The sequence below is a fragment of the Notamacropus eugenii genome, chromosome 2 (assembly GCF_028372415.1).
Source record: "Notamacropus eugenii isolate mMacEug1 chromosome 2, mMacEug1.pri_v2, whole genome shotgun sequence".
Taxonomy (NCBI): Eukaryota; Metazoa; Chordata; class Mammalia; order Diprotodontia; family Macropodidae; genus Notamacropus; species Notamacropus eugenii.
The window spans coordinates 80,751,748-80,763,385 of record NC_092873.1 but is presented as its reverse complement, the minus strand read 5'-3'; the positions used below and the strand labels follow the sequence as shown (position 1 = coordinate 80,763,385).

Here is an 11,638-nt window from a genome sequence, read left to right as displayed (position 1 = left end):
TTTTGTTTTACCAAGAGCAAGCACACAGCATAGTAGATCAACTTGAAATTTTCCCTTTGATCCTAGCTGTGTGATTTACAGGCAAAACACTTAAATCTTTCTCAACCTATTTCTGTTAAATGAGAGTAATTTACTTCAGAGGGTTGTTAATGAAGCTGAGCTCACATTAAGCACTTTGCAAACATCCAAGTGCAATATGTCAGCAATTTGGCAACTTCCTCACAGATTTTAGTTATGTGGTTTTCTCTCCCACAAGGCTAAGTTCCAGAGCTAGGGCTATCTCAGCTAACCTTGATCATCTCCCCCAGTGCATGCACAATGCTCCATGCATACACAAAAAACAGATGACTGGTGCTGGGATTCTGAAAAGGAATGGAGAAATGAAGGACAATGAGTATGGTCAAACTGGGTAGGTTTTTAAAAGGTCAAATCCACAACCACAGATAGCTAACGTTTCCTGTTTATTTGGGGGATGGGCAGAAAAGAAATCCTTGACTCCTCAACAAAAATGTATTCATATTCACTCAATTACAATGAAACATTTGTTTCAACAGACTGAAAAAGTGAAACAGCATTTCGTTTGTACTGGGGGGGAAATAAGGATTAAGAAAACAATCTCATGAGCTTGGAAAACCCTCCTGGCCCAAGAAAAAGAACTGCTGCAGTATTTCCCCAAAAGGAGAAATGAGACCCAAACCTTTTCCTCTCTGAATGGTGATAACCATATTCCTCGGGACCCACATTACCCTCCCCCATTTCCTTCAGTGGTATGGTAGGAAATCCCTTTAGTAAGTATTAGAAAAGCTAGCTTTTGAGACACAGTCTATATTTTCCCTAACAATATCAATATCCTCACCTCTACAATCTTGTCTACTTGCCAAAAATGAGGTCATGAAATCTCTCAATTACTTTCTTCCCAAAAAGTTCCTCTGGTGTATATTTATACATATATAATGGTGAGTGGCAAACTCCTTTCCAAGAAATATCAGGACAAGAGTCCCTTTCTATGCTTAGCATTCAATCAATTATTCTTTGGGGAGTTTTATTTTCATAACTGAAACCAGTCCTGGAGAAAGCTACCTAGGATTGCTGGCCCTTCTTCAAAGGCCTTGATGGAACAAAGGTTGGAGTGTCTTGCCCAATACACTTCATTTTACGATGGCAGAATTCCAATTAAGAGGAAACTTTCCACATTTTTCATGTTCATAGAATAATCCTCAGGATGGAGTCTGTCAGACTCTAAGAACAAACTCTAACCAAACATTTTCTTGCATTAAATGTATTTACTGGGGCAGCAGACTCTCACTCTCTCATGTGGATGGATTCTCTGATATTTAATGCAGCAACTCTGATGGAACCTTTGCCCATAGTCATCACATTCAAAGACTTCTCTCCAGTGTGGATTCTCTGATGACGAACAAGAGCTGAGCTATACCTGAAGGCTTTCCCACACTCACTACATTCATAGGGATTCTCCCCTGTATGAATTCTCTGATGCTGAATAAGACCTGAGCTATAGGTGAATCTTCCACCACATTCCCTACATTCATAGGGTTTCTCTCCTGTGTGGATTCTCTGATGCTGATAAAGATGTGAACTCTGACTAAAGGCTTTTCCACATTCATTACATTCATAGGGCTTCTCTCCAGTATGAATTCTTTGATGATGAATAAGGGTTGAGCTCCGACTGAATGCTTTCCCACATTCATTACATTCATAAGGTTTTTCCCCAGTATGTATTCTCTGATGATGAGTAAGGGTTGAACTCCAACTAAAAGTTTTCCCACACTCATTACATTCATAGGGCTTTTCTCCAGTATGGATTCTCCTATGTAGAATAAGAGCAGAGCTACAACTGAAGGTTTTCCCACAGTCATTACATTCATAAGGTTTCTCTCCAGTGTGAATTCTCTGATGCTGAATAAGGTGTGAGCTCTGACTGAAGGCTTTCCCACACTCATTACATTCATAAGGCTTCTCCCCTGTGTGGATTCTCTGATGTTGAATGAGGTCTGAAGTTCGATTAAAGCTTTTGCCACACTCATCACACTTATGGGGTTTATCTCCCACAGAACCTCTTTGATGTAAAACAAGGTTTGAATTAAGACTGAAACTATTCCCAAATTCTTTGTACTGCTGGACTCTCTCACCTGTGGGGCTTTTCTGATCCTCAACTATTACTTGTCTAAGATCTCCCATCTTTCTCCTCAGTCTTTCCTCCATGGAGTTTCCCAGCTGCCTCTCTAAATTGCCTTCCCATTCACAGGCTTCTCCAAATTTGAGACTTGAAGGAACATCCTTCTGGAATCTTCCCAGTATCACCCCATGTGATTCTGCAGCTTCAGAAATTTCTTGATCATTCCTGGTTCTGGTCTCACCATCTGACACAATAAACAAGAAAACATTCTTTTTAGTCAAAAGAACAGAAACTAAAAAAGAAAAGGAAAAAAATCAGGTGTCATTAATGTATCCAGGATAAGGAACATACAGCTATTATGTGCCTGTCAAAAGAGGTTTCACAGAAGAGCTGGGAAAATAGGACAAAACAGAGATATGGATTTTCTGGTTAAGGAAAATAAGGAAGGTGAAGATCACCAAAGTCCAGAAGTATTCATGTTAGCACTCAAAGCCAAGCAAGGAGATGGAACTGAACAGGCAATGGGCTATAGCAGTGAAAGAAACTATTAGGTAGAGAAGTCAATGGACAAATAGGCAAGCTGGAAAAAAGTAAAAGATGAAGAAGAACCTATCAAGTAAAATGTGGGAATAAGCCAGTAGAGCAATCAAAGGGAACACATAATTATGGGAGGTTGTGATTGGAAAAGCTGTCACAGAGTCCTAGAGACAAAGAAGTTGATAAGCAGAAGTGGGGAAACTATACCAAAGAAGATGAGGCTCTACTGCTTCCTGCAGAACCCAGTCATTGGTTTGCTTACAATTAGTTACCCCACATATACAAAACAAAGGAGTTGCAAAAGATAGTTAGGTCCACTACTACTGCATGTGAGGACCCATGCTTATATGGGCACATTAATCCTGTCAGGGTAGAAAAACCTCAGTGTTTACATTCTGTATTTTTTTTTTACCACGAGATTTTTATAGAAAGTTCAAAGCAAAGGAGACAACTATGAATGAGCTAAATAATTAGCATTTTAAGCCTGCAAATCATTTAAAGATTAAAAATGTGGGTGACTGTGTGTCCCTTACTTACCGATACAAGAGGCACTTTGGAGTCCCTGGCTTTCAGCTCCCTTCAAATCCAGGACCCAAGGCTCTTCTTCTCCATCCAGGTGTGAGATTATCTCAGGATTTGGGAATGGAAAGCCTGCCCATAAGGAAAGAAATTTGACAGAAAAGTTTGTGCTGCTCAAACTGAGCTGTCCCAGGACTCAATCCTATTCCCATTATCTACAGAGAGCAGAGGGAGAAAAAAGTAATATAGTGGGTGGACTAAAAAAAAATATGCTCTCAAAAGCAAGTTGAGGTAAGGTTAAGTTCATAATCTGTTCCTACAAGGGTAAGTTTATGTTCCCTCTATTAGGAAATGTTTAAGTACAGACAATTATATTAGAGCCAGAACAAGGTGACATAGGTCTCCTAAAGGTAACCTTACATATGAGGAGGCAAGAAACTAGCTAGAACCCAACAATGTTCTCATGTACATAGCAGAAGAGCCAGTCAGCATATTTTCACATGAAAAGGGTTCACCCTTCTCCATTTTAATGGACTTCAATGTTTAACTTTCCTGGGAGGACCCAAGGATGAAAGATTAGGACTGGTACTAAATCAATCCTATGCTTAATGTTTCCACCGACTGGACAGCTACATTTTTCCCCCAGGGAGATATTTCCTACCTAGTGAAAACACATTCCCATAATTCTCCAACATCACATCCCTGTAGAGGTCCCTCTGAGCAGGGTCCAGACGTTTCCATTCCTTCCGAATGAAGTATACAGCTACATCCTCAAATGTCACCAGTTCCTGTAAAAACATGTTTCTCTATGTAATTCTAAGGATATGGGATAAAGCTGTAAGCATTAGGAAGTGAAATATTGGGTAAAGAGTTCCATGTAGGGTGATGATGTGACTTGAGTATTAATGAAGTAACACCAGAAGAGAGTAAGGAAACAGCAAATACAGAGTTCCTTCACCCAACAAGAAAGCACTGCATACCTGGGAACAGAAATGGGGATCAGGAACCAAAATAGGATGTAACTTGGTAGGAAATTTTCGTTAAGAAGAGACAATGTCACCTTTAGATAAGAGTGGGACAGATGAAACCACAGCTTACCTGGGACTTGGCTTTTAGAAGTGCAGCTGCCAACATCTGGTCTCCCAGGTTACCTTTATCGTGAGAAGCAGAAACTTTGGGAGAAGGTGGAGCTGAGGGGGGAAAAAAGAAGTAATAAATAAGTTTATCTTTGCCCTGCCACTCCCCCAACCTAAATAAAAGAAATTCAATGGCACCCAGGAAGACTTTCTACCCACATACATCACTTGTGGTGAATTTTAAATTCTCAACTAGCTTTTGTCAAGTACATATAGTACTTGTAGAGCCACACATCTCTCAGAGCATTTGTCCTTAAAAACTTAATTTCTAAAACTTCTGTCCTTCAACTAGCCTCATAAAATCATTTCCACTCAATACTATCATTAGTGTTCCTTAAACTGCATGTCCTATTGCCAAGCAAACTCCACTGAGATGCACATCTTACTTCTGTTAGCCTTTCACTCTGCTTCTTAAACACAAGGAGTAAAGCAATCATTTTTCGTACATCTCAAGACGTAAAGAAATTCTGCTTTGACTTAGATCCTTGCAGTGACCGTTTCCTGCACTATTTCTTACGCAGATTAGCTGCAAAGTCCAAAGAGAAAGTCCTTGGATATGAACTTTTCAACAGGCCATCTGGACCATCTCACTTTTCTTCTATTCTCTCCCCAGCCTATCCTCTCTTAGGGAAACCAGTTCAATGCTCCCTTAGGGTTGTCTCATCCTATTTCTGTCCTATCGTAAGCACTGCCAAATACTCTGGTCATCCCACTCACCCGTCTCTCCTCCATTCCTAATCAGTCTAAAAGGAAAGCTAACAACTTCAACTAGCCCAGGCAGGGCTGAGTATATAAAACTCTCTTCCCCCAGAGAGTATATAATTAAATGGAAATATTTTTTATTTATGTGCTCAATTCATGATTTTTACTGAATAACTTCTATGTGCATATGTGTACCAATGAGTTAGACTATAAACATATACATATACACAGGCACTTACTATGATTTTGTACAGTGCATCCTAACGATGAGTGAGAAAACAAGAAATGCCACCCACTATGGGTGAAATAATACCACACCAATTCAAAATGAAAACTGAGTTTTCACAGTCTATATGGGAGGCAAAAATCAATATAATATACTTGTGGCAACCAATTATTTCCACCTCTTGTGTGTAAACTAAGAAATAATCCCAAGTCACACATTTCAGAATTCCAAGTCTTTAAAAGCACAGGCTTCTGTTGAAATGGAGTCAGCAAGATGACATAAGGGGCAGGACTTAGTAGGACTAATGATTCTCCTTTGTCTCTAGCCTGCTAATTTTAACTAATCCAGACAGAAAAGACCAGGATTTCATAGAAAGAATGTCCTCAGTAGAGAATTCTAATTCTCAATTAAAATAATACTTGCTGCTGAGACCTTCTCGATGCCCATGCTTGGCCACTGACCCTTTTATTCTGCACTGCCATCATTCTCTATCTCACCACACTGGATGAAGTTTTCTATCTCTCATAGGAATCTATGCTCCTCACCATTCTCAAGCAGGAGCTGAGGTTCCTGAGACACACAATCAGCTTGTGTTTCCATGGGATGTTCTGGAACTCCTGTCTTCTATCAGAGTACAAAACACAAGGAATGTGTCTTTAGTAACACTGGGAAAACACAATGGGAAAAAAAGTTTAAGGGAAGACAACCACAGGAAATGCATCCAGAATACTTTGTTTATAGAATACTTTACAAATACAATTATATTCACATCTCAGTTCAGCACAATTTGACAAAGGTAGGTATTACTTATTTTGCAAAAAAGAAGACTGAGGCTCAGAGACATTAAGTTATTGAGTAAAGTCACACAATAAGCAAGTTACAGAGCAAGGACTCAAACTCAGCCAGGTCTACTAGCAGAATATCACGTTCAGTTTTAGATGTCACAATCTCCAAGACACTGATAAACTGCAGTGCATCCACAGGAAGGCAAAAAGGATGGGGAAGAGCTTAAAAATGATGCCACATGATGATTAGCTGAAGGAAACAGAATGTTTAGCCTGGAGAAAACTTAAAGAGGAATGGACATATAGCTGTCTTCAGCTACTTGAAGGCTGTCACAAAAAAAAAAGGGAATAGACCCTGTTCAAAGCCCAGAGGTCAAAACTAGGAGCAATGAGTAGACACTGCAGAGGGGTAATTTTTTTAGATCTGATGTATGGTAAAACTTTCTACAAATTAGAGCTTTTCAAAAGTGAGACAGTTCCTTCAAGAGAGCTGACTGAAGGAAGGTCTTCAAGAAAAGGCTGGACGATCACTCTTTTGTTACGCTGTAGAGGGCATTCTTGTTCAGGTACACACAAGGCTAAAGTGTCTCTCAAGTTTCTTCTAAATTTGAGACAGTGTGAGTCTTCTAATTCAATGCTATTTTCACTATATCAACAATACCAGGAAAAGGGCAACTGTAACAAGACTAGTGTTTTCAGATGAAATTATCTAAAGTAAAAAGGAAATCCAGGACAAAGTTACCAAGTCATCTATGATTTAATATGCAAAGCTAGTATTTGCATATCAAATCAGGTCACCTAACTCCTCAGAGGTCAGAGACCCCAAATGATATACTGAGCTGATTTTAATAACAGAAAAGAGGAATAAAAAATGACAGAATCTTGTTCTGAATATAAATCAACTGGATAAAGCAGATCACCTGACTAGTTAGCTTCTCCCAGCTCTTCTTAATCCTACCCAGAAGTCCTTTCCTTACAGGTGATGGTGCCTTTTGTAACCAGAAAGCATACTAGGAAAGACAAACTTATGGTCAATAGTTAGCAATCACCCTTCTCTCCCCCTCCCCCCAATCTTTCTTAGAGGATTCCATTTACTCAACTTTGACTCTAACTCAAGAAAAAAAAGGAGTTTATCCACTAAGACTGGAAAAAGGAACTTAACCTCTGGCTAACCTTTCTCCAGCTACCAGAAAAGGGAACTTAGCCTCTGATCAACCCCCCCTTTCTGCTACAAAGGAAAACAGCTTTTAAAAAGAGTAATCCTATGATTATTTTATTATGTCATTTTAAATTATCTGCTACTAAATGATAAAGTCTTCTCAATCTATCTATTCACTAAATCTATAGATAACTGGGACTTAAGTAACTATGTCAATCTGTCTTAGCTGTAGGGCTAGCTTTTCCTAAAGAAAGGAATTTAATCCTATAATCAAACTAAAAATAAATCAAAGTAATCAATACTAACTGATTTCCTTTTCATTTCCAAGTCCCAAGAGGACCTGTGTGTCTCAAATCACTCCCACTGAAAATATTATTTATGAATAAAAAATCATAAACAACCCAATGCACAAATACTATAATACTATTAAAAATAAATGCCTATGTACATATGAAAATGTTTATATAGAATTAAGTTTAAAAAATGAGTACACATTTAATATACATTAGTGATGTCAATTGTTTAAATTCATCAAGATTTTTTCCCCCCATGAAGTTATTTTAGGTTATAACTTTAAAAACAACACCACTTTTCTAGGTTACACAAGAATTATAACCCTTCTAGATTTAGAATTAAACTCTTCCTCTTTTCTCACTCTATGAACTATCACCCCTGGTCCAAGGGCTAGAGAACCTTCCTTTAAGTTCATCTTTGGGTTCAAACCACTTTTTATAAGCCATTCATAATCACACTACATGTGACAGGATCTTTTCAGATTCTGTGGGCAGCAGCATCTGCCTTTTCTTCTGAGGCAAAGTTTTCTGAGAGTTTTTGGCTGTTCAGGGAGCAGTCTTCCTTTAACCCTCCTCCTTCCTCCGCTGTAAATTTCTCCGGGTCACAGTATTAGCTAATGCTAATAAAATGTGTTGGAGACAGCTGTAATGGGGAAGATTATTCAGAATTGTCACATCAGAAAAGATGTGACTCTATATTGTTCTAGCTTTATCATTCCTATTACTTTCTTTCCTAGTTGCTACTAAAAGCTTTGTCAGAATAAAGCTTCTATCTCCAGGTGGAAGCTCTAGATCTAGATCTGAACGGTAGTCAAACACCGAAGGGGACTATCCCTTGATGCTTTTTGACACAATTCAGATTGACTGACTTTTGCCCTTATGCGCGCAAGAGATTTCTCTTTTAGCCGTAATACCAAGGAGTGAAGTTAAGACTTAATTGTGACCGAGACCTAAAGCAGGTTTGGCATCCATCTCAGTAAAAATACCAAAAACAATGAAAACTGGTTTCTGTCCTCTTCCTTTTAAAGCAGAAACAACTTTTTACCTCAACATAGCATTGAGAGGAGGGAAAATACTCAGGAGATGGTTTGGTGTCCACAGAGATCCTTATAATATCCCAATTCAGACACATACCTAGAAATAATAGCTCACGTTGATGAAGTTCTCTAAGGTCTGCAAAGTGTAAAGATCTCACAATCTCCTGAAGTAGGCACTATTATTATAGTATAAGTAATAAGTATTATTATAGTCATTTTACAGATAAGGAAACTAGGTTTCTAAGAGGCCCAAAACCACACAGCTAGAAAATCTGAGGCAGATTTCAAGTCTTTATTTTCTTGACTTAAGTTTGGTACTCTACCCATTATGTTATTCTGCTTATCAAGTACTAGTGATAGGGACATGCTAAGGAGCTCTTCCCACCATAAAAAGCTGATGAACTCTAGGCTCCAGTCAGGCCCAGAAGAGAACTCAGGTGAACAAAACTTCTCATCTTTGTCTCCTGTCTAGGGAGACATTCTTTCTTAGCCTGCAGCCACCTACCTTCTCACTATTCATTTCTACTACTTCTAAAACTACTTCAGCATGAAAGATGCCAAATCCATTCAGGAGAAGGGTCTGTGATAAAAGGAAATGAGGAACTGAGACAGAAACTTGACTAAGCAGAGCAAAAACAATCACTTCCACCTGACAGTCCCCAAAAGATAAAGAATAAGGCCCAGATGAACTCCTTGTTACAAAGAAAACAAAGGTGGAAGTTAAAAGACATTCTTCAGAATAAGTCCCCAGGGTTTGGCACAATCAACACTTTCCAACGGAAGTGAAAGTCTGCATTGCATCCCAACAGCTGGGGACCTATGCTCTATCTCAAAGAATCCTCATGGGGGATGGGAGAATCTCCCCAATGCACTTACCAATCTCACTCCTTGAAAACAAGAATTGCAGCCAGTAGCAAGAACAGCACACAAAGACACCCTTCCCCTCAAGAGATACGAGGGGGCCAAAACATCAGCCATCCTAAATTCAAAACCCAGTCTTTGACCTGAGAAATGTTTGTTCTGTTTGATGCATATGCTGTGTGAGAACAAACAGAATTTAAAAATTTCATTTTTAACCGGTGAGCCATTTATTGTAATCTAAGACATCAACTAATTTTTGTTATTTTGGGAAAATGGGTATTTTCAACTAAGAAGAATCATTAGGCATCCATTAATTGAATTAGGGATTCGTTTTTGTGTGGGGTTGAGGAAAATTTTGGTACAAAGACTGCTACAGGAGGGTAAGTGTCCATCTTTGTTACAAAGAAATTCAATTCAACATTTATTAATCACCTATTCTATACACTGTACTAGGTGCAGTGGCTATTTCAAAACAAAACAAAACCAAAAAACAGCCCATGCCCTCAAAAGAGCTTATATTCCTTGGGGGGAGGGGGCAGAGGCGGAAGAAATACAACATAGATACAGTTACATAAAAGGAGGGGAAGGTAAAGGAGGAATAGGCATTTATAGCAACTACTATGTTTCTAGCACTGTGTCAAGACTACAAATATTTTAATGAATGATTTTATAAGAAGAAACTTATGTAACAAGCTTCACGTAGGACGTAGTACTTGACTTAAAAGCTTTGAAGGAAGGCTAGGATTCCAAACCAGTGAGCCACGGAATGGCAAATTCAGGAATCACTTTTACTGTGTTCCTATGTAAAGTTACATTCAGGTTTTTCATCCAATAGTTTAAAGAGACCTATTTTGCCTAACTGCTTTATAACCTCCCCCTCCAGGTTCTACATTTATAAAATGAAGTTGGACTAGACAATCTCAAAGGTTCCTTTCTAGCAATTATTCTTGTTTTGATCACGGTTACGTTCTGTAGTCTCAAGTAGTTTATGGTAAAATGAAATATTTTCCTAAGTTATGATAACGTGTAAAAGTAGAAAGAAGTAGGGCGTCCCGTGCTAGAATCCTGGCGGTGACCTTGGTCAAGTCAGGTAACCTCTCAAGCTTCAGTTTCTATATTATCATCCATAATCTCCGTTATTCTTCCAGACCGGAATAATAATACTTACTTAACTTACCTCCCGCGGGGCCTTTGTGAAGAAAATGCTTTATAAATCTTAAAAATGACTTACGGTCACTACCAGTATTGGGAGCGGCCAAGAGGCTGCAACGCTCTTAGAGGTGCTAAATACCCCAGCGGGTTGGATTTTTTTTTTCCCTGCCTGGCATAATCTGAAAAGAGCCCCGAAGAAGTCACTGTGAAGGTTCACCCCACAAAGCCCCCACCCTGACCCTTCTGCCACAGCCCCACGCCGCACAGGAAGGACACAGGGCTCACCAAGGGTGGGGGAGGGGGAACGGGAACAGAAAAATAGAGCGAAACAGGGGAAGGGAGGAAGAGAAAAGAGGAGGGGAGTGGGAGGGAAGAGGAGAGAGAAACGGGAGGGAAGTGGGGAGAGGAGAACGGGGAGGGAAAGGGGAGTGGAGAAGAAAACATGGAAGGAGGAGAGGGGAGGGAAACGGGAGAGGTTTCTGGAGATTGGGGGAGGGGGAAAGGGGAGAACGGGGAACGAGAGATGGGGAAGCGGACGGAGAGGCACCCCCAGGGCCGGTTTGGGAGACCCCGTGTGGCCGTCAAAGCCGAGACCCTTCCTTCCCCCCGGCCCGCACCCCCCGGGCCTTCGAGGCCCTCGGCGCTCGGCCCCCGGCCCGCTCACCCCGAGCCCGGAGCAGTCCAGGGAGAAGAGAGGAGGACCCAGCCGTAGGCGGCGGGGACGAGAGGCAAGAGGACCGGGAAACAGGCAGGACCTTTCGAACTCCAGCCACGCACGCCAGAAGGACAGAACAATGGCCGGAAGCTCTCTCCCAATTCCCTTCCGGGTGTCGCTTCGCGACCACTCTAGGAAATCCGGAAGTCTCCTCCTCGGTGCTCCGGCGCGCCGCTGAGCTGCGAGGAGGAGGAGTGCCGGGCGGGCGCCTTCCCGCGCTGCGGCGCCCCCCCCCCCTCCCCCCCAGCGCTGCGACACCGCCCCCCCCCGCGCGGCCTCGGACCTGGACACCCACAGAGCCGTCTCCTCCATCCCCGCCTGGCCCGACGCCGCGAAGCCGCTTCCCCAGCCCGGCATCCACGGACCGACTGGGCACTGG

The 11,638-nt window shown here is 41.1% G+C and overlaps 1 protein-coding gene across 1 annotated transcript; it reads right to left on the bottom strand.

The window, feature by feature from the left end:
• Positions 1–442: 442 nt before the first annotated feature.
• Positions 443–11,367, bottom strand: ZNF3 (zinc finger protein 3). Its single transcript, XM_072641453.1, is given in 7 exon segments — positions 443–1,386; positions 1,389–2,381; positions 3,212–3,325; positions 3,855–3,981; positions 4,292–4,383; positions 5,803–5,881; positions 11,209–11,367. Coding segments are annotated over 6 exon segments (1,494 nt in total). The 5' UTR covers positions 5,858–5,881; positions 11,209–11,367; the 3' UTR covers positions 443–1,273.
• Between the last annotated feature and the right edge of the window lie 271 nt (positions 11,368–11,638).